The 24498-nt window shown below is 59.3% G+C and overlaps 3 protein-coding genes across 11 annotated transcripts in view; all 3 read right to left on the bottom strand.

Annotated features, from left to right (window-relative positions):
• Positions 1-150: 150 nt before the first annotated feature.
• On the bottom strand, positions 151-6014 carry LOC114015661 (PHD finger protein 13-like). 3 transcript variants are annotated; one of them, XM_055723823.1, is made up of 5 exons: positions 5815-6014; positions 3418-3510; positions 2624-3236; positions 2273-2311; positions 151-2163 (listed from the first exon to the last, which is right to left on the bottom strand). In XM_055723823.1, the coding sequence occupies exons 1-5, from the start codon at positions 5938-5940 to the stop codon at positions 1937-1939; spliced, it is 1098 nt and encodes a 365-aa protein (XP_055579798.1). In that variant the 5' UTR covers positions 5941-6014; the 3' UTR covers positions 151-1936. The 3 variants fall into 3 exon arrangements, with proteins under 3 accessions (XP_055579798.1, XP_055579800.1, XP_055579801.1); XM_055723825.1 differs by having other exon boundaries at positions 2273-2308; XM_055723826.1 differs by lacking the exon at positions 5815-6014 and adding an exon at positions 3874-4166.
• A 534-nt stretch (positions 6015-6548) lies between these two features.
• Positions 6549-17703, bottom strand: ABCF3 (ATP binding cassette subfamily F member 3). 2 transcript variants are annotated; one of them, XM_055723872.1, is made up of 21 exons: positions 17535-17703; positions 17161-17308; positions 17012-17091; positions 16637-16692; positions 14761-14858; positions 14522-14644; positions 14027-14293; positions 13741-13821; positions 13138-13197; positions 12736-12792; positions 12505-12527; positions 11812-11867; positions 11468-11668; positions 11215-11291; positions 10930-10974; positions 10460-10592; positions 9737-9825; positions 9458-9549; positions 8727-8859; positions 8258-8345; positions 6549-7423 (listed from the first exon to the last, which is right to left on the bottom strand). In XM_055723872.1, exons 1-21 carry the CDS (start codon positions 17605-17607, stop codon positions 7265-7267), a joined length of 2139 nt encoding a protein of 712 aa, XP_055579847.1. In that variant the 5' UTR covers positions 17608-17703; the 3' UTR covers positions 6549-7264. The 2 variants fall into 2 exon arrangements, with proteins under 2 accessions (XP_055579847.1, XP_055579848.1); XM_055723873.1 differs by having other exon boundaries at positions 16637-16689.
• Positions 17704-18388: 685 nt separating this feature from the next.
• The window catches only part of AP2M1 (adaptor related protein complex 2 subunit mu 1), a 29675-nt gene continuing 23565 nt past the window's right edge, over positions 18389-24498 (bottom strand). For all 6 annotated transcript variants that reach the window (XM_055723314.1, XM_055723315.1, XM_055723317.1 and 3 more), the window contains 7 exons: positions 24341-24476; positions 24102-24243; positions 21618-21737; positions 20972-21107; positions 20123-20220; positions 19854-19965; positions 18389-19507 (listed from right to left, as the gene is read on the bottom strand). In XM_055723314.1, the coding sequence (XP_055579289.1) occupies positions 19373-19507; positions 19854-19965; positions 20123-20220; positions 20972-21107; positions 21618-21737; positions 24102-24243; positions 24341-24476 (879 nt within the window). In that variant the 3' untranslated portion in view covers positions 18389-19372. The remainder of the gene's footprint in view (positions 19508-19853; positions 19966-20122; positions 20221-20971; positions 21108-21617; positions 21738-24101; positions 24244-24340; positions 24477-24498) is intronic.

Below are 24498 nucleotides of genomic sequence, written 5' to 3'. Positions count from 1 at the left end.
GCAGTTTGGTGTTTACTCTGGGGTGGGGGTGTAGCGTGGCTGAGTGAGATCCCTGTACCAGTTCCTCTCAGCCACAGCGGAAGGGGAGCACTCAGGTCCCAGGGGTACATGACACCCGAGGCCCCCCAAGCTGTGCCAAAGCCACCACCATTATGGCAAAAGTACTTTATTATATACATAAGACTCCAGCCACACTCCACAGGGCAAGGACCAGAATTCGCTATTTTACATATCAATACAAAGTAACTATAAAAACATAAAGCACTTTTGGGGCCCAGGCTTTCCACAGGAGGAGAGGCACAGGGACAAGCCTGGGGGCTGCTGAGTGACAGGGGGCTGCCCCACACCCTCCCCCAGCTGTGGTCCCACAGTAACCAGATGTGCAAGTAGGAAAGAACCCAGTTAAGAAATAGTCATGGGGACTGCTAAGTGGGTGCTGTCCCACTCCCCACTGCGGGCAGTGGTGTGACAGGGGCCAAGCCACGTGTCACCAGGACAGGAGCAGGGCCTGTGTCCCCCAGGGAAAGTGCAGAAGGCACGTGGGCCAGGCTCTTTGGAGGGGCCGTGAGGAGGAGGTGGGATCCAACGGTTAGTGCACACGGGGGCCCCAGGTCACTCACGCGCGCGCGCACACACACACACACACAGGGGACATGGAGGGGAAAAAGCCTTCTGCTGCCAAACTTAACCAGGGGCCTGGAGAGGGCACATCCCATGTCTCTGGAGCAGCAGTTGCATAGCAGAAGGGGCTCAGGGCCCACTCTTGACAAGTCCTTAGGTTTTACTCTACACGTCCAGGAAAAAAAAAAAGCCAACTTCTCTGATGGAGGGAGTGCTGGGAAGCAAGGGCCTCCCAGCTCCTGGCTCCATCCAAGCTCAAGTCTCAGCATCCAGCTGGTGTTGAAGCAGATGCTCCACCAGACAACCCTGCAGGCAGGAGATGGCCACAGGGTACAAGCTCCAGTTGTTTTAAACTGGAAGTGAAAAACATGGAAAGCTAACCAGAGCACTCTCCTGCTCCCCTTCCAAATGGCTCCCAGTCCTGCCACGGCCAGCTCTGAAGGTAACTTCAATCTCCTACCAGGAATCCCACCCTGCTTCACACAGAAGACCTCAGTGCAACTGGAGAACATGAAGCAAGGAGGGCTGCTCAGCAAGAACAGCCTTTGTAATCATCTACTAGAGGATGCTTTTGCTGCTTCTGACCTAGCAGGACCACCCTGAGAGGCCATGGGCACAGCAAACAAAACCAGCAGCACCATGGGCCAGGGGAAGGGCCTCCCCTGTGCAGCCTACAAGGCTGATGAGCCAGAGATGGCTCCACCAACACCCTCAAAATGCAGAGCCCCAGTCTGCTTCAGGTGTCAGCAGGACCAAGGTCCCTTTCCCTCCGGCCCTGGAGAGTGGCACACTCCATGGAAGGAGCTCGCCTGGGCTGCACCTACTTGCTGGAGGAGAAGTTAAGTCTCTAGGGCTCTGCTGTCACATCCCACCCAAAGGTCCAAGGCAAGGAAAGGAAAAATAGTGAGGAAAAAGGAGGAAGGGGAGTCACATCTTGGGATAAGTGTAAGCTTCCACCACACCACAGAAAAACTACTTGGACTAGGCTTTCCTCAGCTGCCCTGGGGGAAAGGCACTGAGCCAGCTTCGTGCGAGGACAGAGATGTTTCTGAGCGACCTAGCGCGCGGCTGGACCACCCTCAGCCCCCCCCCCCCCCCCAACCTCTGGGGTAACAAGAGCTCCGTGGCCAACACGGCCCATCCCCAGGCAGGATGTGCGTGGCAGCTTCCAGGAGTCAGAAGTGCAAGGGGGACAGCCCAGCCCTGCGGCCCAGCCCCTCCCCTGCCATTACTGTGCATTGATTGTCTAGCCAAACCGGGCTACAGTCTTCAGTTTAAAAAGGGGACCCCCCCGCCTCCCCGCTCTGGAGGAGCTTCAGTCACAGAAGCGCTTGCGGGGCACCGTCCGAGCTCGGTTTGAGCGGCGAATCTCCTGCTTGGCATCGCGGCATCGCTGGCAAATAAAAACCTCAGGCACGTTGGATTTGCGGATCTTGGCACAAGAGAGGTGGATCCAGGTAGCGCATTCATTACATTCGATCATGGGCCTCCCTGCGAAGGGCTTCAGGCAGAAGCAGGTGATCAGATCCCAGGCATCGTCATCTGGTCAGGGAGAGAGACACCAGTCAGAAACCACCTTACCAGCTACGGGTCCGGCTGTGGCCAGACTAGCCAGTTCTGCTGGTGTTAAATGGGACAGCCCCCCACTCACCTTCTGCTTTGGTGTTGGGAGCTGCTGCAAATTCAACTGCTAATGTTGCAAAACGGGGTAAAAGAAGAGAAAAAAAAAAAGATTAGTAAGGCAGCCCTACACCTCACTTCAGACATGTTTCAGGTCTGTACTGCTTGCCCTGTAGAACAGAGCTGCCAAAGGGCAGGCCAGCTCCCTGCCCCCTGCTCTTCAGCCCCTCCAGGTCCTGAAGGTAGTCCCCTTGCTGGGAAAGGCTCGGGCCATCAACAAGCCCTCCCTGCAGCCAGCACGGGTGGCTCCAGCTGAGGGAGGGATGATACTCAGCGTTGGCTGCAGCACAACAGGGCCCTCTGCACCCCCTCTGACACTCACCACTAAGCTGGGAGCTCCCTCTGCTCGCATCTTCCCCTTCGCTTTGGTCCAAGGTACTAAAAGAACTGGGGCTTTTCCTCCCGCCAGAGCAGGGGTCATGCTCCTTTAGCTGAGGATCATCTCCTGCTGGCTTCTTGGTCCCCTGCGCTCCGTGCATCCAGTCCTTCTCCTCCATCAGCTCCTCCAGGAGGGAGTTGGGCTGGGGGTCCCCAGCCAGGTTGAGGGAAGGCTCCAAGAGCTGCTCTTTCATGGGAGGCACCTGTCCCTCCAGCGCAGCCAGCTCCTTCACCCCATCCTGCTCTGCCCCAAAGCCCTTCCCGGCACTCAGCGGCACCCTCTTCTCCACCTCCTGCTCCAAAATGAGTTTCTTTGCTGGTGGTTTCTTCCGCCTGGTTTGCTGGGGCCGGACATCGTAGAAGCTGGCGGGGAAGGCAGGGCAGCTCACCAGCAGGCTGCTGTCCACAGCCCCCCTTGCTGCAGTGTTCCTGCTCCTGCCGTCGTCCGTCAGGACGTGGCAGTCAGAGGAGTGGGACGAGGCCCAGCTATCGCTGTCCTGAGTGCTCCCCGTGCTGTTCTGGGGACTCATGCTGCCTCCGTGGGGCCAGGGCTCATTCTGCAAGAGGGGAAGATGCAGGACTAGCATAGGAGACCACAGCGCAGGCATTCAGGGTAAGGAGAAAGGGGCAGGGGATGGAGAACGACTATCCAGAAGGATCAGGAGCTGGCTCCACACAGGGCAGGGAGCCCAGAGGAGCCAGTCTTTTTGCAGCGGGACACCCTGCAAGCCCGCTTACCTCTTCAGGGTAGGGGATGTAGCCTGCGTAGGCCAAAACGAAGGTGCAGAACTGGTTGAAATCCTCCACCGTTCTCTGTCGTTTCTGCAACGGCTACAACAAACACCGCGTGTCGATTAACCCCCCTGGATACACCTACCTGAGCCGAGCAGAGCATCACAATCGACCCCGGCAGGCAGCCCTGGACCGCCAGGCAATTATACAAGCACATAATATTTAGGTCACCTGAACACCCATCCATCCATCCTTCCCATAACCTGCCTGCATCGGGAGATGCAGCCCGTCCCTTTGAAACCCGGGTTGCAGGGACGGGACACGGGACACCCGGAGAGCAGCAGTGCCCGGCAGGGCTGAGTCAGAGCCTCGGGAGCTCCGGGCCGGCCGCCCACAGCCACTGACTCAAGGCCAGCGGGAGAGGGCGGGGGGACGGGGGGACACCCCGCGATCTGGGCTTACCCGGCCGCTCCCGGGGCAGCCGGCACAGCCCGGCACGAGGTCCCGCGGCCGGAGCGCCGGGGACCCACGGCCCCGCGTGTGGCACCGCCGGGAGCCCGCGGCCCCGCCAGCCCCGCGCCGGCGTCCCCCGGGCTGGGGCCGCGGAAGCGGGACCCCCCCCGCCCCGCCAGTCCCGGGGGCGGAGGAGAAGCCCCGGCGCCGGGCCGCATCGGTCCCCCGCGGCCGGGCGGGAGGGGAGGGCAGGGCAGGGGGCAGCCCCCCCCGGCCGCCGCCCGTCCCCGCGCCGGGCACCTGATGGCTCCCAAGATGGCGCCGCGCTCCCGGTCCTGCCCCAACCGGCCGCCGGGGGGGCGACCCCACCCCCGCACACGGACACCCCCCGCACGAGAACCACCCGCCCCGGCTCGGGACCCCCCCCCCCCCCCCCCGCTCACACACACACGCGCACTCCGGCCCCCCGGGCCCGCCTCGGCACGCAGCCCCCCGGGGCAGCACGGCGCGGTACAGCCCGGCCCCGCCGCCGCCCGCGGGGGCTCCGCGTACAGCCCCCCCCGCCGTGCCCACAGCCCCCCCGGGAGCTCCTCATACAGCCCCCCCCTGCCCGCAGCCCCCCCCGAGGGCTCCGCGCGCAGCCCCACCCGCGGGCACACCGACGGAGCGCCCCGCGCCCCCCCCCCCGCACACGCAGAGCCCCTCCAGCCCTCCCTCAGGCACGGCCCCCCCCGGCATACACTCACACCCCCCCCTCCCCGCTCAGCACACACTCACGGCCCCCCCCCTCAGCACACACTCACGGCTCCTTCCCACCCACACTCACGCTCCCCCCCCCCTTCAGCACACACTCACGGCTTCCCCACCCCCCCCCCGGCACACACTCACGCCCCATTCCCCCCCCAGCACATACTCACGGCTCCCGCTCCCCCCCCCCCCCCCCCAGCACACACGGCCCCCCCAGCACACACTCACAGCTCCCCCCCCCCAGCACACACTCACGCCCCCCCCCCCAGCACACATTCACGGCCCCCCCCCCAGCACACACTCACAGCTCCCCCAGCACACACTCACAGCTCCCCCAGCACACACTCACAGCTCCCCCCCCCAGCACACACTCACAGCTCCCCCCCCCAGCACACACTCACAGCCCCCCCCAGCACACACTCACAGCCCCCCCCCAGCACACACTCACAGCTCCCCCAGCACACACTCACAGCTCCCCCCCCCAGCACACACTCACAGCTCCCCCCCCCAGCACACACTCACAGCCCCCCCCAGCACACACTCACAGCCCCCCCCCAGCACACACTCACAGCTCCCCCCCCCAGCACACATTCACGGCCCCCCCCCCAGCACACACTCACAGCCCCCCCCAGCACACACTCACAGCCCCCCCCCAGCACACACTCACAGCCCCCCCCCAGCACACACTCACAGCCCCCCCCCCAGCACACACTCACAGCTCCCCCCCCCCAGCACACACTCACAGCTCCCCCCCCCCAGCACACACTCACAGCCCCCCCCAGCACACACTCACAGCCCCCCCCAGCACACACTCACAGCCCCCCCCAGCACACACTCACAGCCCCCCCCAGCACACACTCACAGCCCCCCCCCAGCACACACTCACAGCCCCCCCCCAGCACACACTCACAGCCCCCCCCCCAGCACACACTCACAGCTCCCCCCCCCCCAGCACACACTCACAGCTCCCCCCCCCCAGCACACACTCACAGCTCCCCCCCCCCCAGCACACACTCACAGCCCCCCCCCAGCACACATTCACGGCCCCCCCCCCCCCAGCACACACTCACGGCCCCCCCCCCAGCACACACTCACGGCCCCCCCCCCCCAGCACACACACAGCCACACGCAGCTCCCCCGCCGCAGGCACACAGCCGCTCACCGAGCAGCCCCCCCGCGGGGACCCCCACCCGCCCCGCTCACCTCCTCGGGCCCGGGGGAGCCGGGGCTGGGCACGGGGCTGCTCCCCGCCGAGCGCGGCCCGCCGCGGGGGACGGCTCCTCCGGGGGCCTCGCGCCCCTCACCTGCCGCCTCCCCGCCGGTGCTCATGCCGCCGGCCCTGCCCGGTGCGGTGCGGTGGGCGCCCGCCGCCGGTCGGAGCGAGGCTGGAGCGCCGCCCCGGCCGCAGGGGCGGGACCACCTGGTGGCGGGGAAGGCGGGGGCGGGGCCTCGCGCTGGCCGCCCCGGGGTGGGATGGGGGGAGATGGGATGGGGGGAGATGGGGGGGGGGGGGGGGGGGCGGGGGTGCCCGCCTCCTACCGGCGCGGGTCTGGGGCCGCCGGCAGCACCGACTGCCACCGGCAACCGGGACTGGCCATGCCGGCACCTCCGGCCGCTGGCCCCGCACCGCTGCCCAGGTCCCCCCGCTCCCCCCCCCCCCCCTCCGCTCTGCCCCCCCCCCTCCCGCAGCCCCCAAACCACAGCGGGATCCTGCGCCCGCCAGAGCCGACACCCGGCCCCGCTCCGTGCCACCCCCCCGGCGGCCCGTGCCCCCCCCGGGACACAGGCTTAGCCCCCCTCACCCCACCCTGGCCCCCGCGGAGCCATTTAATTTGGCAAGAGCTCCCAGCCAGGCACTGCCCCGCGCTCCGAGCACCCTTGTGCTCAGGGCAGCAGATGCCCCCTCCCCCCCCAAGGAAAGGAGCGCTGCGCACCCACTGCGTCCTGGGTTTATTTACACGGCGACCCCCGCGCAGGGCCGGCGGGGGGGGGGGATGCAGGCGGGAGGCACCGGCAGCAGCGGAGCAGGGCCGAGCCCAGGACTCCCTCGGCACTACGGCCACCAGCCCCCGGTGAGCACCGGCCACGGGAGCCCCAGCTTCCAGGGGCTGGTTGGGGGGGGGGGGGGGGGAAGAGGCAGGGGGTCACTTTTAGCAGCAAAGGCCTCGTTTCCCTCCAGGGCGGCAGGGAGGACGGGGGCATGTGATGGAGCCAGACTAGTGTTCAGCCAGTTAAAACACAAAAAATAAAAAAAAAAAAGAAAGAAAAAGGCAGAGTGGGAAGCAAAACATGGAGAACAGCTCCTCTCCTGCCCTCCAGAGCACGGAGTTAACCCGGGGGGTCAGGACACACCACCTCCTTCCCTCGGGGCAGAGCAGCAGCTCCAGGCACTGCCGTCCCCTAAGCACAGCGCCAGGTGCAGCCCCCGGCCCAGCAGAACCCCCGGCCCGCGCAGCACCGGCTCCTGCCCGCCCCCCGCTGTCCCTCGGCCGGCCCCGGCAGGGGGGAGCAGTTCAGGTGGCATCGGATGGCATGGCTGACTGTCCATGCGGGCAGCGGCGTCCTCGGCGCTCTGCCAGGCACAGTTGGGATGGATGCTGAGGCGGCCGAGCTTTGCGCTCCAGCCCCCGGCACAGTCCGGCTCCCGCCTCCCTTATAGGAATCCCTCCTTCCGGAACTGCTCCTTCAGGATGTCTCTGTACTGGTCAAAGCCACCCTCGATGCGGGTCACGGTGGCATTCTCACACACCCACAGCTCCTGGCACACCAGGCGGATGAAGCGCTCATCGTGGGACACCAGGATCACACCGCCCTGCCAACACACCGGGGGGCAGAAAAAGGGAACTTAGTGCAGCACAACCCAGGGCCTGGCACTGGTGGCACAGAGATCCTGCGCCCCCATCCAGCCCGTGCCCAGGGCTTCAGGTTTCCATCTGCTCCAGGGAAAACCGGATGCTATTTCACTGGCAGGGACCTAATCGCAGCCTTTCCTTGCTCCGGGGGGTCAGACACATCATGTACCAAGGAGGCACGTGCACCAGTAAGGTATGTATCCTCCCCTCTTGGAAGACAAGTGTAGGGTTCGTTCCTGGCTCTCCAGATCTCTGACAACTCTAAGGATGGAGATTCCAGGTGGAGTGTAGAACAGTCAAAAGGTAGCCGGGCAAGGTCCCAAGCAACCTGAGTCAAGGTTTTTTTTTTCCCCCCACAGGAAAACTTCCCCAACGTGAGCAACTATAAAACAGCAAGAACTAGGTTGATGGCAGCAGTATCTGGAGGCCGAGTCTTTGGAGATCAGCCATAAAACGCTCCCTGAGGAAGATCTGAGCGACCCCAAGGCAGGGCTGAGTGCTCCATGCAGCACGTGAGAAGTCACAGGGCATAGGTGAGTGGTCAAGAATGTGGGACAAGGTGCTCCCTGGTCTGCTGTTGTGTCTCAGCCACCCCTAGACAAAGCCAGCAAGTGAAACAAACTACCAGGACGGACAGCTAAGGGAGAAATGTGACCGACTTCCCAAATTCTGTCCTGGACTCGAAGCCACCACTGGTATTTGACCACCCACCTCTGGCTGAGATGCCAAGTAACTTGAGCTGGAGGATGCAGGAAGAGTTAGAAAAACTAGAGATCTTGTCAAGGGAGCCTTACCCGGAACTTATTCAGGGCCTTTGCCAGTGCCTCGATGGTCTCCATGTCCAGGTGATTGGTTGGTTCATCCAGGATGTAGAAATTTGGACTGGAAGAGAAGACGGCTCTGAGTGTGCACTCACAGCAGTCCTGGGCTGGGTCCGCAGCCTGTCGTGCTGCAGCGACCTCCACCCAGCTGCAACAGCCGCCACTCAGTGCCACAGCCATCGGCATACGCCTGGCCCCAAGGTCAGCACTGCCCAGCCCCAGGGATACCTCTTACCCCCGTGAGCCCAAAGCAGTAGGAGAAAGCCACCTGCCCCCTTCCACAGAGTCCCCCCAGGGTGACAACCTCCCTCCCCATCTAAGTCCCGAAGTACGAGGCTTCCATAGGGCAGCAGGCCATCCCTGGATGCCTGCCTTCCTCCCGGTGAAGCAGACACCAGGCATGAAGCCATGCAGAAATTAACAGCATCTAGGAGAAAATTACCAGGACATAGTCATCTGGGCAAAGGCCACGCGACTCTTCTGGCCTCCAGACAGGCTGGCCACGGGACGCACGGCCAGCTCTCCCGAGACGCCGTAGCTCCCCAGCTGATGCCGGTACTCCTCCTCCGTCTTCCCTGCAGGAGCGTGTAACACAGCTATGGCACACCCGGTGTGACACGGGGCCCTCAGCACCCTGAGCTCGGCGGGCACCGCGGCTGGGCAGCCTGTGCCAGGCCAGCATGGCGGGGGAGGAATTCAGCAGCCACTTCCAGGCAATTCCCTCCCAAGCAGGGGGTTTGTGGGGAAAACCTGACACAATCAGGACAGGAGCTGTAAGGCTGGTGACTGGCTCCAAGTGATGCTGCCCCCAATTCCCAGTCACCACGTGACGTCAAACAGCGGAGAAGGGAGCCAGAGGTTTTGGCAGCTGGGAAAGGGGGAGCTAGTGCTCGTTCGGTGCCCAGCAGGAAAGCCGGTCACCTGCCCCAAAACCTGGCCACGGTGGAGCACCAGCCTGAGGTCTGCAGGCTGCCAGCTACCCCTGCTTCTCAGGGCTGGTGTCCTGACCTTGGCTGGGCGTGGGGAGTTACCCAGAGCAGGCAGGGTCCCTTAAACACTGATGTGACAGAACCTTCTACCCAGGGCCATGGACAAATCCACGCTGCTCCACGCATGGCAAAGCAGCCAAGCCATCCTCAATGGACCAGACCCCCTGGGATCTCCAGAACCCACCTGGGAACTTTCTTGCCAATAACTCTACAGCACTGATATTCAAGTCCAGTTGATCCACATGGTGCTGGCTGAAATAACCGATCTTTAGGTTTCTGCGGAATGAGAAGAGTGACTGGGAGCTGGTACCAAACCCTGCAACCACAGCACTCACAGCTGCAGCTACAAGAAGGGGGGCACGTGCGTGGGTGTGCAGGACCCATCCCATCACTCCAAAGCACAGCCCAGAAGCCTTCCAGCTGCATCACTCCTCCCAGCCCCCCAGCCCTTCCTACCAGGTACCTGTGAGCATGCCTGATCCCTCTGACTGGTGCCAGCTCCCCCATTAAGATCTTTAGCATGGTCGACTTGCCAGCTCCGTTCTCCCCAACCTAGAGAAGCAACAGCAGCATTGGAGAACATGAAACCTGGGGATGAAACCCGGGGGGGGGAGGGGGGCAGGCAGGGGGCAGTGATCAGGGAATTTCAGCTCTCTTGGATGATCACGCAACGGAGTGGGGCGGGATGAGAGTCCAACCAGTGACTCCGGCTATCTGGAAGCTGCGTTTCTTTCACTGACAAGAAGCACAGGCAGCACTGCCAGAAGATGTTGCCTTCCCAGCCCTCAAGCCTAAGGATTACCTGCTCCCAGCCTCATTTACAAGCACATAGCATCTCTCTGCTGCCCCATCCAAGCACGGCAGGAGCCCCTGCTACATGCCACTGTCGTCTGCAAACAGGGAGTTACAGAGAAGATGGACCCAGTCTCTTCTCAAAGGCGCTTGGTGAAAGGATGAAGGGCAACAGACACAAGTCACAAATTCTAACTGGTATTGGGAAAAACGTTCCTCAAAATGAAGACGATCAAAGGCTGCAATGGGACCCAGAGGAATGGGAGAAACAGTCCTCCCTGGAGATCTCCAGAATTAACTGAGCAACCTGACCTACACATCAAAGCTGCCCCTGCTTTGAGCAGTGACCCCCCAAGATCCCACATAGCCACCCTTACTCTGCAATCCCACATACCACACAGATGCGGGACTCCAGGTCAGCAGAGACGGAGAGGGAACGAAAGATGTAGCGACTTGGGTCATAATAGAAGTCTACTTCGTCTAGCTGCAGGATTGGGGGGGAGAACTTCTCAAAGCCATCAGGGAACCTGGGAAGGCAGGAAGAGGTGAGAGATGGCCAGGAACTTCAGAGATACTGCTCCCAGCCCCCCGGGACAACCCCTGCAACCCTCCAGGTGACAAGGCGGGGGGGCTCCCTACCAAGCAGGGCCTCTGGGAGGGATAGTCACAAGAAGGGGACATGGATCTGCAGCCTTGGCCCCAGAATGGAACCCAGCCTGAACATGGGGGCCTGGCTGGGCTCCCTGTCAGAGTAAGGCTGGCCTGCAGGAAGGGTGGCTGTCCCAACCAGGACAGGACCCAAGAGGAGCTCATGTCAGAAACAGAGCCAGGTGCCCTCCAAGCAAGGGCTCAGGGGACACTTACTTCATGATCACCTCAGACTCCTTGTCCACAGGTTTCAGCTCTGGCCTGCAAAAAGAGGAGACACATAACCAGGTGCCTTGCACTGGGGGTCTGTTCCCACGCCACAAGCCGAGATAGCGCCTTCAGCTCTGTGACACCTCACTGTAGCCAAAGCCTTTGGACCAGAGACAGAGCACCCAAAGCCCAAGCCACTCCTGTATCTTCCAGGCACCCTGGGAACCTCCGTTTCTTCCCATGAGCACTGCCCCTTCCCCACCTCCAGACAGAGGCAGGACAGGCACTCACAGCTTCTCCAATAGCTTGAGCTTGCTCTGCACTTGGGACGCCCGGTTGGCATTGTAGCGAAAGCGGTCAATGAAAACCTACAAGAGAGAAAAGCCTTAGAGAGCCCTAGGTCCCCTGCAGCCTCAGCCACCCAGCTCTGCTGCCAAGGCTCCTGCAACAATACAGCCATATCCACAGGTCTAGAAGCACAGAGAAAGGGAGACAAGGCTGGGAGATGAGTGCCCCAGCCCGCACTACTGGCTTCTCCCAGTACCTGGATGTGCTCACGGTACTGCTGCTGGGCTTCATACTCTCGCTGCTGGTTCTTCAGCCGCTCCTCCTTGATCTTCATGAAGTTCTCAAAGTCCCCGCGGTACGTGTCCAGCCGCTGCGAGTGCAGGTGGATGATGTCCGTGGCCACCGCGTTCAGGAAGTTCCTGTCGTGGGACACCACGAGGATGGTCGACTGCCAGGTCTGGAGAAGACAGTGAGAGGGAGGCCTGAGCACCATCAAGCCAGAGTGCAGGGCCTGGTCCCACCACCCAGCAAGGCAAAGATGCCAGCCTGGAGGACTCCATCCCTCGCTCGCCCAGCCTCAGGGCCTCCACCACCGCCTACCTGCAAGTAGGTCTCCAGCCACAAAATAGCCCTCACGTCCAGCATGTTCGTTGGCTCTGAGGGAAGGGGAAGAGGCACCAAGGTCAGGAGGGACGAGGATGGCTGGGTTACACTTTTTTACGCAGCAAAATCTAGCAATCAGCAGTGTGGAGGAAGAGACCCTGTGTGGGCACCTTGCCCCCCCAGCTCAGGGGACTCATGTGGGCAGGCTGTGACGGATGTGGGCACGGGGGATGAGGCTCACGCAGGGACGCTCCCCCCACCCCATACCAGTACCCAGACCCCAACGCCCAGCAGCAGAGTCTCGCCCAGACCCCCCACCAGAGACAGGGACCTCCTCGCCCCACAGTCACCCCCTGCGGTGACCCAGTGTGAGCTGGCAGCCAGGGCACATAACAGCGTCAGGCGAGGGAAAGGGGACTGCTTGGGGCAGGATGACATGCAGGTCACCAGGCTGGGGCACAGAGCAGAGCTCTGCTGAGCGCAGCTAAAGCAGCTGCCCACACCGACGTCCCCGCACCACCGCCAGCTCTGCCCGCTGTGCCAGGGAGCACCGACAGCCCTGCCAGCCCAGCCCTGTCACACAGGGCTATTTTGAGCAGGCAGCTAAAGGCCGTGGCGCATTCCCAACCCCACCAAGGGCACAGGCAGGCCCAGCAGCGGTGTCGGAGGGGACTCACAGTATCGACTTACCATCCAGCAGAAGGAGATCTGGCCTAGGAAAGGCAAGACGTGGGTATCAGAAAAAAGAGCACCGTGGCAGAGCAGAGCGCATTTCACCACACACACGCGCAGAGCTGTGATGGCTCCAACGCTCCCACCCCGAGAGCCCGAGTCAAGAGGACTCCCAGGCAGCACCCCTGCCCCTCACAGCACAGACAGCAAGGAGAGTTCACCCCACAGCATGAAGGGCTGGACACCAACCTGGCAAACAGGGCTCTGGCTAAGGCCAATCTCATTCTCCAGCCTCCAGAAAACTCTCTGAGGAGAGAAGAGGTTGCAGAGAGGGGTTACCGTTTAACACAGAACAACTCTGTGTTTGCCTGCCTGCCAGGCTCCCTGCTCCCCTGCAGCTCTTTTGGCTCTGCTGTCACCCAGAGACAGCTTGTCCCTGCAGACATCCCAGGTACAGCACAAGATCCGAGGTCCACCAGGCAGGTGGCTTGGCACCCTCATGGCAGGAGACCACACAAGATGTGCAGGAATAGACCCTTCTCTCCCACAGGGCCCCCCTCCCTAACAGTCACAACAGTGTCTGGGGGTCTCACTAGGAACATCTCCCCAGACCCATTTCTTCTGTCTTGTTGCCCGGAGCTGGAGACTTACTTGGTTGTCTGTTGTTGCATCTTTGCATTAAAGCCCAGCCCAGCGAGAATGACGGATGCCCTGGGGAAAAGGGGAGAGAACTGGGATCCATTTACAGCATCCAACTGCAGAGCACAGTCCGACGTCTCGGACCCAGAGCCATCAAGGGGACTCTGCTGCATGGCTTAAAGTCCTTCTGGTGCAGGAAAACGTCCCTGCACACCCAAAAGCAGCATTTGGCTGGGAAATGCAGCCCAGCAGGGCACAGCAACCACATGAAGTCCCAAGAGATTTGCAAGAGGTTTTCAGCTCTTTGGCCATGAAAAGAGTCATTACCACCAACATCCCAGAAATGTTCCCGAGACACCAGGAACCTGGGGAGGTTTGAGAGGAGCAGCAGCAACAAAGCATGCCATTTGGGGCAAAAAAGCTTCAGTGGGAAGCTCAGTAGTCCTAACCCAGCAGAGACGTGACAGAAGAGACAAGAAGAGCAGTTGGGAGATCCCCCTGGCTCCACATGCTGGATCCCTGGGCCACAGCATCACCCTTCCGCGCCCCAGGCCCCAAACCACTGCCCAGCCCTGGCCACGCCAACAGCCAGTGGAGCCCACAGGGCTGTCTCACCTCGCTGGGGCCTTGTCTGCCTCAATCTCCTCCAGCTTCGCGTAGATCTCCGACAGCCTGGCACCTGCTGTCCCTTCTCCCCTGGGGCAGGACAAAGAGGAGTGTGTGGGATTGACCAGGGTCAGTGTTTGAGTGCTGGGGGAGGCTGATCTCCCCAGGCAGGACTAAGGTGGGCAAGATGCAGCCCAGCCCTGCTGGAACCCTTCGTTTGCAGGAGAGACCTCAAAACGAGACCTTGTGGTCAACAGGCCACAGAAGGGCTGGAGACCCAGTGGCAAGATCTCACCTGCCGGCATTAATCTTAGCCGTCAGGTCCCTCTCCTCCTGCAGCAGGCTCTCACGAGTGGTGTCACACTCCAGCACACTCTGCAGCGCCGGCGTCTCATCCCCTGCCACCTCCTGCTCCACATGGAGGATGCTGATGTGTGAGGGGATGCGCAGGCTCCGGCTGGCGATCATCTTCAGCAGCGTGGTCTTCCCCAGCCCGTTCCTGCCCACCAGCCCGTAGCGCCGTCCAAACGCCAGGTTCAGGTCTGCTCCCGCCAGTAGGACACTAAAGCAAGAGAAGAGGCAGGTACCTGGTCAGACTGCCCCACGGAGAGCCAGGTAACCATCACAAACTGCTCCTGCCCAAAGCCAACAGGGTGAGGTGCCCATCCTGCTTTCTGATCTTTCCCATACCCCCTGTGATTTCTCAACCACTCTCCAAAATCCAGTCTCAGTCTCCCATGGTCTGAAACCCCCGCCAGGATCTGTCCCACCTCCCCACCTGCACACTCACCGCTCACCGAAGGACACATCGAAGTTCTCGATGCGCACATCATATGACTTGTTCTTGCCTGATGACTCCATGCGAGTCTCCTTCTTGCTGGCAGCTTGGCTGGCAGATGCCTCCTCAAGGACCCTACGGGCAGGCAGAAGACCAAGGAAGGGGCTCAACAGGAAGGCTCCAGTGCAGCCAGATCCCAGACATGCTCAGATGAAGGGGATGGGGATGTTCAAGGCACTCTCCATACTCACAGAGGGCCAGATGACTTCAGGGAATCTCGCTCCATCCTCTTATCTTGCTTGGCTTTCAGCCTGGCTTCCGCCTTCTCCAGTTTCTTGGCATTCACCATCTGGGGCACAAAACAGAGAGGTTGAAGAAGAGAGAGAGCATCTTCAGCAAAAGCCCCAAAGCCCAACTACAGAGAGAAAAGAGATTAACCAATTCTTCACGCCTGGAAGGGAGGGAAGGAGGTAGGACAGGGGAACTGGGACAGATTCAAGTGCACTTTGCAGAAGCTAATGAGGCCGGGAAGTCACTTCAGGAATGAAGTCCTAAATCAACTGCTCATACACAACACTCCTGCCTCAGCGAGGCAAACGGTTTGGCTGACCCCAACGTATGGCCAGTTTCTGTAGTTCCAGAGACCTGGGTCAACCAAGTCACTTCAACAGCCGCAACCTGCTGTCCCAGTGCCTCCTCCGCTACACCCTGCAACCACCCTCACCTGGACCATGAGGTGTTTCCCTTCCCGACACGTTAAACTTTAGCCAGTTTGGAACAAACTCAGCTTACGCAGTGGATCAATCACGACAGAGGCAAAAGGCATTTAATTAAACCCAAAGGCAAGAAGGAGCCAAGTGTTTTAACCTGGCCTCTGCTCCTGGCCAGGCTCTCAGCCCGCTCCGGCGTATGCCTACGTCAAGTCAAATATTTGTGGCTGACCAAGAACACTCCTAGATATTTCTAGGCAACTCTGCAGCCACTGGAGCATGTTACAGACCTGCCCGCTAGACTGAAGAGCGTTTTGTTACTGGAGTTGTGATCCCGTACCTACAGACAGACCGAGTCACTCTGTGAACTATACAGAGCCCCCTGAATCTCACAGTAAGATGTGTCCTGCAAAACTTGAGAGGCCTCCCAAGGCCTTCTCTGAATCGTCTCCAATTTTTCTCAAGACCTTTTTTTGAGTTGTGGACACAAGAGCCAGAGAGTGAACCCAGCAGCAACAACTCCAGTGCCAAAACCAGCAACAGCTGCCAGCTTTCACTTAAGACTCCCATTCAGACACGCGGGGATCACATTAGGTCTCAGCCTCCAAGCAACGGGTTCTTGTCCTCAACACGTCACCCCAGGAAGGAAGAGCTCTATGCGAGACCAGCCTGGCAGAGACACTGCCCACCCTGTACAGCTACTGCCGTCCTTGCTTTACAAACGCACAACCACTCCTCACCCACACACAAAACTTTGGCACGTCCGATGCAGCGGGCAAGCCAGGTCGCTCCTGAGTGGCTACGCGTTTCATCGGTAAAGATGTTCTGATTTCCTCCAGGTCATGGAGCGTAACTGATTCCAAATTTCTCTGCTCCTGCTCTTCCGTCTCAAACCGTGACAACCCACAGCCATTTCTAAAGCTGGGCTTACAACCTCCCCGCTGCAGCTCTCTGGAAAAGAGCTGCTCCCTGCTAACTCCTCACCTGTAACACCCCGACACCCAACCACTAGCCAGGATTTTATCTCTCACTGAATACGGCAAGATGCCATCCTGGTACATCCTGTTTTCTCAATTTAAGGCCTTGCTGTAGGAGCCAAAGGTCCTCATGAAAGTCAGAGAACTCTAAGTGCCACCGCTGCATCGACCACGCTTTGAAGCTCATTAAGGAACTAGAGTAAAATAGATCTTGTCAAATTAATAAGCCATTAACTCCTGTTTAGGCTCTTTATCAGACCAAGGTCAAGACTTTCCCAAACCTGACAAGGAGGAGCAGTACCCCCTGCAGCTGTGTCCCCAACCAGGACAGCTGCCTGCCCCGGCCGCTCTCTGAGGGCCGGGTGACAGGAGCAAGGCAGGGTGCCTGCGGGTGCCCTGAAGTGTTAGTGGCTCCCAGCGGGTCCCCGGGCCCCACTTACCGAGGTCTGGCCTCTCTTCAGCAGCAGCCCTGGCAGCAGGTCCACGCTGGCATCTGCTGCAACAAGACGGTGGGGCTGGTGAGCACATGCTCCGGGGGGGGCCCACCAAGCGCTGCCTTAGGGGCTGCCCGTGACCGGGCTTGACGTCCCCTCTCCCAGCAGGACGAGGGGACCAACGGGTGGCTCCTCTCCCTCCACCCCAGCCCATGCTTCAGGCAGCCGGGCACCGCTGGACGCTGCGGGAGGAGAAAGCGGGGTGCACCTGCGCGAGGGAGCCCGAGGCGAGGGGACAGGGGAGCCGCTCCCCAGGGTGGGGCAGCCATGTCCCGAGCCAGGGGGCAGCTGGCGCGGGGGTCCCCGGCGGGCAGCACTCACCGTATCCGTCCGTGATCTGGGAGAGCTGGATGGGGGCGTCGAGCAGCACCTGGCTGCAGCGCTGGGCCCGGCCCTCGTCCCTGCGAGAGAGGAGGCGGCGGGTGAGGGGGCGCGGGGGCGGCCGCGGGGGCGGGCGGGGTGGCCCTTACAGCTGCAGCGTGTTGAAGAGGCGCTGGCAGATCTCCCGGATGGCCCCGTCGTCCTTGGCGTCCTGCGACACCTCCCGCAGCAGCTCCCCCACCGCCTCCACCAGCTCGTCCACCGACTCGAAGTCCGCCCCGCCGCCGTGCAGGATCCCTGCGGGCACACGGCGCTGCACACCCCTCCCGCGCGCGCGCTGTCGCGACGGACGGCCGCGTGTCGCGACGCGGCCGACAGGTGGCACCCGCCCGCTCGCCCTCCCCCGCCCCTCCCCGGCCGCCTGTCGCGACTCGGGCGCGGCCGCCTGTCGCGACAGGGGGGAGGTGTCGCGACACGCGGCGGGGCGGGAGGCCGAGCGGCGGGGCGGGCGGGCACCGCTCACCCGTCACGTAGGCAAAGACCTCGCCGTCCAGGTCGGGGAACTCGCTGCGGAGGATGTCGGCGCAGGACGCCATGGCGCAGCCGGAGCGGGGCCCGGCCGCGGCGCGGCCCGGTGCCGCCGCACGGAGCCCCGGCACCGCGGCAGAGGCGGAAGGGACGGCGCGCGGGCGGGGGCTGCCGGGAAGGAGGCGGGCGGCCGCCATGCGCGCGGAGGCCGCTGGGAAGTGGAGTCTGGGGCGGGGCGGGGCGCGCGTGCGCCGCGGGCCGCCACGTGCAGCCGCCGCCCGGGGCGGGGCCGCCGCGCCCCGCCGGGACCGGGCTGGGGGCGCTGGGCGGCAGCGGCCCGGGCAGGGCCTCGGCGCTCCCCGGTTGTAGCTTCCGAGGGCGGGGGGCTGCAGGGCCCGCGGAGCAGCCGGCGGGGGCAGGGGGCTGCGGCCCGGCCCGGCGCCGCGGCCAAGCGCCGTCACCGCCGGGCGCTGCCCCCTCCTCGCCCCCGGCCTCCACAAGCCCAGGCACAAGGAAAAACCTTTTTGTTTTGCCTCCTCCGCCGCTCACATGGGCGAAGCCACCCACGTTCCCCCGGGCCAGGCCGGCGGGGCTGGGCCTGCCCCCCGGCGGCAGCGGTGAGGGGCGGCCCGGCCCTGGGGGGAGCCCTGAGCATCTTCGGCAGCACCTGGGAGCCATCACCGGCCCCCCTGGGAATAAAGTCACGGCTGGTTCTTTCCACCTGCTAACGCCATGGCAGCCCAGGGCCGGGGAACCACAGGAGCAAGCCACACAGCGCTCCGCTCGGGCCCTGCAGCACAGCCCCAGCGCCGGCACCACAAGCCCCACACAGCAGCGCAGGCAGCCATCTCTGTTCTACATACTTTATTAGATTCAGAGCTGGACAAATCACAAAGTGTACAAAATGGAGACCACACTACCAGAAGCGGGATTGTGGGTAGCAGCAGCATTCCTATGGCCCAGAAGCGTTTGGTAGAAGTGTGGAGAGGGCAGGCTGGGGCAGGGGGCTCTTAGTGCCAACTGCATTTTGGATTCCCCGAGGACAGACCCTGTTCACATCCTGACTGAGCTCAGCTGACCCACACTCCCTGGGGCAGAGGGGCCACGTTTCCAATTTGTTTGGAAAGGACACACTGGCTCAAGCCAGCAGCGGGTGGGGGTAAGTGCTCTAAGGACCTGAAATGCTGTGCCACCCACATACACACCAGCAGGAGCCTAAACTCTCATCCTTTTTGGTCACAAACCTTCCCACGGCAGGACTCTATACCGACGACTTTGCAAGAAATATAAGGTGGCGATGAGATCTGGCGAGCCCACCACCTCCTCTGGTGGAGGCCCGACAAACTCACCCCCCAGGCATCTCGGACTGGCCAGCAACATCTACCACAACAGCAATAGCTAGTACAGAAGCCAGGGTAACTTCAACTCAGATTTGTCCAGTCTATGTTTAGGTCTATTCTACGAGTACATATGCACAAGAACTTCAAAAATACTAGGATATGATGCAAGTAGTGAGACACCAACAGAAGAGGAGTTTAATGGTGGACGTTCCCTAGAAAGATCACGAGAGGATGGGAGTTAGACTAGCCCTTCCCCACCCTGGGACGGGGAGCAGGAGGCTGACTGCACCCCTGCGCATGGTTGGGTTCTGAACTTCATCTGCAGCATGGGTGGTAACTGAGCACAGGCAGGCAAGTCCGCTCCCAAGGTGAGCCACAGGGTCTTTCAATCTGCGTAGAAGGGGCCAGGCAGATGTTTTCTCTGAATGTAGTTGAAGACTGAGGAGAGGTGGAGGATGGCTTGGAGAAGAGGGAGCCTACCAGCCTGCTGGGGCTAGCATCTGGTCTCATAGATCCCGCTCCTGCCAATGTACCTCACCCATTTTATCACATCATGGTCACTGTAGTTCAGCTTTGGCTCAAAGACTTTCAGGTAGCGCACCTTCAGCCCAGAGGGTGCAAATGGGACCTATTGAGAAAAGGAAAAGCAACAGAGAGCATTGGAACAGAGGGGCAAGACGTTCTCCATACACAAATGCCATAGGACCCTGGTCTCTGCACCTAGGAACGGACACCAAGAACCACTGTTCCCTTCCCTACTCCCTGCACACATCACATGGTGACAGACCCTAATGGCTTTAAGGGCAACTTTCTTCCATTAGTTCTGCTGGCTGGCTGGCCTGGTGTTAGGAAGAGTCACACGTCAGCTTGGGACAGGGAGCACTCAAACCTGTGCAATCCCCGTGAGGGCAGAAGGGAGCAGACCGAAAAAGCTCTAAGGTTAGCTGCGCCCTGGAAGGCGGACAGGGACTCACCTCAAAGTTCATAGAGATCGGGGGCCGAGCCCACTTCTTCTTGTCATTGGTGGGCAGCAGTTCAATTTCCGCGCTGATCTGGGATTCCTTCATTCCGGCCATACGCTTTATCCTATCAGAGAAAGCCCAGAAGTGAGAGGGTGCCTGAAGAAGAGTTATATTCTCCCCTTCGCTACATGTGCTCAGGACAGGCAGGAACGCTAAACAGACTCTGCCTCCCCAAGCCAGCCCTGCCCTTGCAGCACCCCAGACTCAACACGCTCACTTACTTCCAGACAATGGCATTCTCACTGGCCTTGTACTTTGCCTTCCCTTTCATACAGATGACTTGCACTCCACTGGTATTGAGGGGTGTTGGGATCCGGACCTGGAAGGCAAGATCTGGTGAACAGAGGCAAGGAGACTGCAGCCTGAGCACTCTTCTGCAGTCTCAGGGGAAGACTGCCTCTCCTGGACCCCCCCTTAGCCTTCCTGCTCCCATCTCAGGGCCGAAAGAACATCAGCTACCACAAAGCATCCTAGGCTAGCTCTCCAGTTTCTCGTTTTCAAGCAAAAGATTCAAACATGTTTTCAGAATCCACAACAGTCAGCAAGGAACAGGGCAGAGCTCCCCAGTTCAAGCTGCAGGAAGCCTGGCCAGTGTCAGACAGAGGAGCTCAGGAAGGATGCTGGGCTGGCCAGGGACGTCTGGTTGCACCAGGCTCTGGACAGCCCAGCTTTGCAGCAGTAAGCCTTTCCCAGGAGGGGACAAAGTTGCAAAGCCACCCTTAGCCTGTCTTACACAGCTCGTAGCCTGCTGCCTGTCTGACATACCATCAGATCACGTAGGCAGAACATGCACTTCTCACAGCAGCCAAGACATTAAGTGAACAGTTGCTGCAGGGAATGAGGCCTCTGCTGAGGCTGTGCAACTGGAAACAACTTCCCGCTCCCTACTTGCAGTGGTTCCCTTCCATAGCACAGCATCACGCATCTGTGGGGCATCCAGTTCACTTGTAGGCCTGTACAAGCTTGAGGACTCATCTGTGAGGACGCGCAGCAGGGGACAAAGCAGCACAATTCCCAGGCACAAGAGACCATAGGTTGTTGGGGTTTTTTTTTTTTGGTCCCCCTCTTACCTCTATCTTCTGGGCCAGCAAGGAAGGTTTGAAATTTGATTTGATGACCACCTTGACTTCCAGCTTGGTCCGACCCACCTCCCGCACCAGTGGGATCACACGGAAGGGAAGGATAATGTCCTTAGTGGTTCGGTATCTGCAGGGATGGAAGTAACAGTGAAGTCTGAGGAGGAGTTAACTCCCTTATGGTCTTAAATTGTACCACCTTCCTAAAGCGACCCTCTCTGCACACAGGGATCAGCTCAGAAACATCAGCCAGAACGGGAGCCATCCTAGAAGGAAGCAGCAGTAAGATCTGTGCTGCCATACGGCAGTGATTGAGTCCCAAGTTTTATATCTGGTTCCTGCCAATGGCCCTGTTCAAGGATACAAATTTTACAACACTGAAAACACAGATACAGCAAGCTAAAGGGTAAGGAAACCCACATCCAACACTACAGTTGTGGCAAAGAAAATCACGCAGCTGGGCTTCTACCACATTTGTTAAAGGAGAATTTGTGGGACACCCTACAGATTCCACTCAAAACAAGAAGGCAAGTGCATATTTGTTAGGTGCTCAAGGGCTGCAAGTCTGCTCGAGAGCAGCAACCCTACTGTAGCAGCAAGCAGATGCCAATGCCAGCCCGCTCATCCCCCACCACAGTACCTCATGAGCTCAAACTCTCCATCTGGTGGAATGAAGCTGATGCTCCTCTCAGAATCAAACTTGCTGAGCCTCACGCATTGGTGGAAAGTGCAGTCATCGATGGCGATTGACTGTTTGCCGCTAAAAACACGAGACACAGTTAAACAAGTGCAAGCTGCAGCCCAGATATGTTGGTGCAGTCAAAGTCTGCCCAGGCAGAAACTACTCTACAGAGCATGTTGCCATCACAGGTGTCCAGGAAATGGGGAGGCAGGGAGAGATTTAAGGGACAGCAGCCTCTTGGCTCAGACTTTCCTTGTTTCACCACCACAAAAATCTTATTTCAGGAAGCTCATTCAAAGGAATTCTCTCCCTCCTCTCCCCAAAGAGGAGAGAGATTAGAGCAGCACCCTTCTGTCATAGCCAGCAACATAATGCTTGGGTCTGCCTGCCAGCAGCACCTTAGTACTGCAAAGGCAACTCCGCTAAGCCCAAGTCTTCTCACAGCACAGTTCAAAAGGAGAGAAAACACTTTCCTGTCCAAAGCTATCCCACTGCCACACAGCCACGAGATGCCAGGTTTGTGGTCCTCCTGTTCAGAAATCTCTTCACAGCTATTGATTTCCACACTGCTAGCAGGTGGTTCGATTCTGATCCGATTTGGTGAAGACCACAATATTATGCCATAAAGTTTTAATCTCTCACTTCTTAAAAAAATCTGCACAGCTACAGTCTGTCCATGTAGATGCACTAGCCTAACCTGCCAGTACTGAGTTCTAGTCTGAGAATACTTTCCTTGCTACATATCCAGAGGTCACACACAAGACCTCTTCGCTACTGAGAGGGACCAGAAAATGAGAAGGTGGTAGAAACAGAAGAGGCAGCAGTGTAGAGAAGGTGCAGCAGTGTAGTATTGCAATATCTAGGCTGCCTCAGGTGCTGGGTTAACAGGACAACCATGTAAATGTGCTGATAGTACAAGCACTACAGGCAGGTTCAGCTGTCCTCGGAATCACCATTACCTGCACAAGTGGGAAGCAGACTGACCCCAGGCTGACTGGCTGTTTAGTTACACAAACCAGTGGGGCACTTGGTGCTTTGTAAGTGGGAGTTAAGTCTTTCCTAACCAGTTGGCCAGGTAACAGCCAATGTTAGCCAACTAGTTCCTGTTTCTTTGGAAATCTGCTGGGAAAGCCCTGCTGCCTAACACTGCTCCGGGTCTCAGGCAGCATTACTCAGGGCTTGGCATTGCTACACGCTAGATGCCAAAAAGCAACTGGCAGAAGCTGTCCCTTTTGGTCACCTCATAACTAAATGCTTCTGGAGAGTAACACCTCCAAGCTCATGCCCACTGAAGAGACAGTTAGGGATAACCACCTAGCAAGAGTCCCTGTCTATCTTACTTCCAGAACTCAAGAAAATGGCACACTTACAGGCAAAGGCACTCATGGCACAGAAGCTTTGGGACAGCATTACTGACTCTGCAGACGCCTACACAGATGACATTTTCACTAGACTACATCCCTACTGGGCAGCCACATGAGGCTCATCCATTTTACTAGCTAGATTCAAGTACAGGAAAGATGGCTTAAAGGTGACAGTGAAGCGATAGCTCTTGGCTTGGTTCTGAGAGAAAAGGCAAATAGCAGCTCAGCTCCATTTACAGGAACCATCATGGAAAGTGTCTGAGATCCAAGTTACATGCACAAGTCACACGAAGCAAGAGACAGGGGGAGAGCAGAGTGCACACATAGCTGAAGCAGATTATCTACCTTCCCAATTCACTGGGGTCAGCAAAAAAAACAAAAACAAACAACCAAGAGAAACACAGTTGAGTTACAAATGGTTAGTGAGAGAAAAGTGGTAGTCCCTTTGCTTTTATCTCTTCACCCCAAGCAGGAAGGCTGGAGAAGGCATAAGACCCGTTTTCAGCTTCAGTGTGGGTACTGATGAGGGTGCAGCTGGGAAGGAAGGTAGCTGGGCTCCTGGAAGAGATGAGCCTCTAATCCACACAGCCACTGACCACATGTATGTCAGGAGGGGCTTATCCAGGGCTAGTCTGTCAGCTGTTCCAGTTCGTGGGAACAGTCAAGCAGGCTGTGGTCAGAGGGGTTCCTTCACTGTTCCCTCAGAGCACTACTACTGCATCCTATGAATAAGAGTCTCTGCACTGACTAGGACTGCTAGAGACAAACCCTGCGAAAATCCATCTCGCAGTGTTTCCAGCTGCAAGAACTCCACACTTAATGTTTTTTGAATCTTGTGGGCTTTTTTTTGAACACTGCATTTGAATCTTAATACCTGAAGAGCTGTAGAGAAGCCCTCTGTATTAAGGCACTCAGGCTGGTAGCTTGCATGACAACTGACCTACCCAGAGAAGAGTTAGCAGTAATGTCTGAAGGGACAAAAAGATCAGCTTTGTCTGTCAAATCAGAAGAACTACTAAGTGCTGCCCTTTCATAAGAGCCCCTAGTGGCAAGTGGCTTTTACTCCAATGTCTCTTACCTTTTCCCCGTTTCATCTGCAGTCCCTTTGCCCTGTTTTTCAATTACAATCTTGTCATTCATGCCAAACTTGCACTCTGGCATTCCACTCAGATAACTCTTCATCACCACTCTGCCAGAGACATGGGCACTCAAAACCTGACCTGGTGTAGAGAAGAGCGCGGTTCAGAACACTTATGCAAGTCTCCACTCTCAAACCTTGAAGGGGAAAAGGATGCCAGCTCAATGCCTCCTACTTACCCTGCGGGGACATCAAAAGATTCACACTCTCCAGCACGTCAAGAAAGAGTTCATTGCGACGATATTTGATCCCTTCACGTCTCCATCCGATCTGTCCAGTCACCTGGCTAGTGATCTGGGACTGCTCTTCCTTAGTCTGAAGGGAAGAGATGACATCT

Source organism: Falco cherrug, chromosome 11 (assembly GCF_023634085.1).
Source record: "Falco cherrug isolate bFalChe1 chromosome 11, bFalChe1.pri, whole genome shotgun sequence".
In the NCBI taxonomy this organism is placed as follows: domain Eukaryota; kingdom Metazoa; phylum Chordata; class Aves; order Falconiformes; family Falconidae; genus Falco; species Falco cherrug.
Note: the sequence above shows the minus strand (reverse complement) of the source record. Positions and strands in the feature narration are given on the sequence as shown.

Bases quoted from the DNA above. Each gene is read 5' to 3' on its own strand.
- LOC114015661 (XM_055723823.1), bottom strand. From the start codon at position 5,940: ATGAGCACCGGCGGGGAGGCGGCAGGTGAGGGGCGCGAGGCCCCCGGA. The intron at 3,237-3,417 runs GTAAGCGGGCTT...CCCCTCTTGCAG, and splicing joins ACATCCCCTACCCTGAAGAG to AATGAGCCCTGGCCCCACGG. The intron at 2,312-2,623 runs GTGAGTGTCAGA...TTGCAACATTAG, and splicing joins AGGGAGCTCCCAGCTTAGTG to CAGTTGAATTTGCAGCAGCT.
- ABCF3 (XM_055723872.1), bottom strand. From the start codon at position 17,607: ATGGCGTCCTGCGCCGACATCCTCCGCAGCGAGTTCCCCGACCTGGAC. The intron at 17,309-17,534 runs GTGAGCGGTGCC...GTGTGCCCGCAG, and splicing joins GGTCTTTGCCTACGTGACGG to GGATCCTGCACGGCGGCGGG. The intron at 9,550-9,736 runs GTACCTGGTAGG...CTCATTCCGCAG, and splicing joins GGGATCAGGCATGCTCACAG to AAACCTAAAGATCGGTTATT.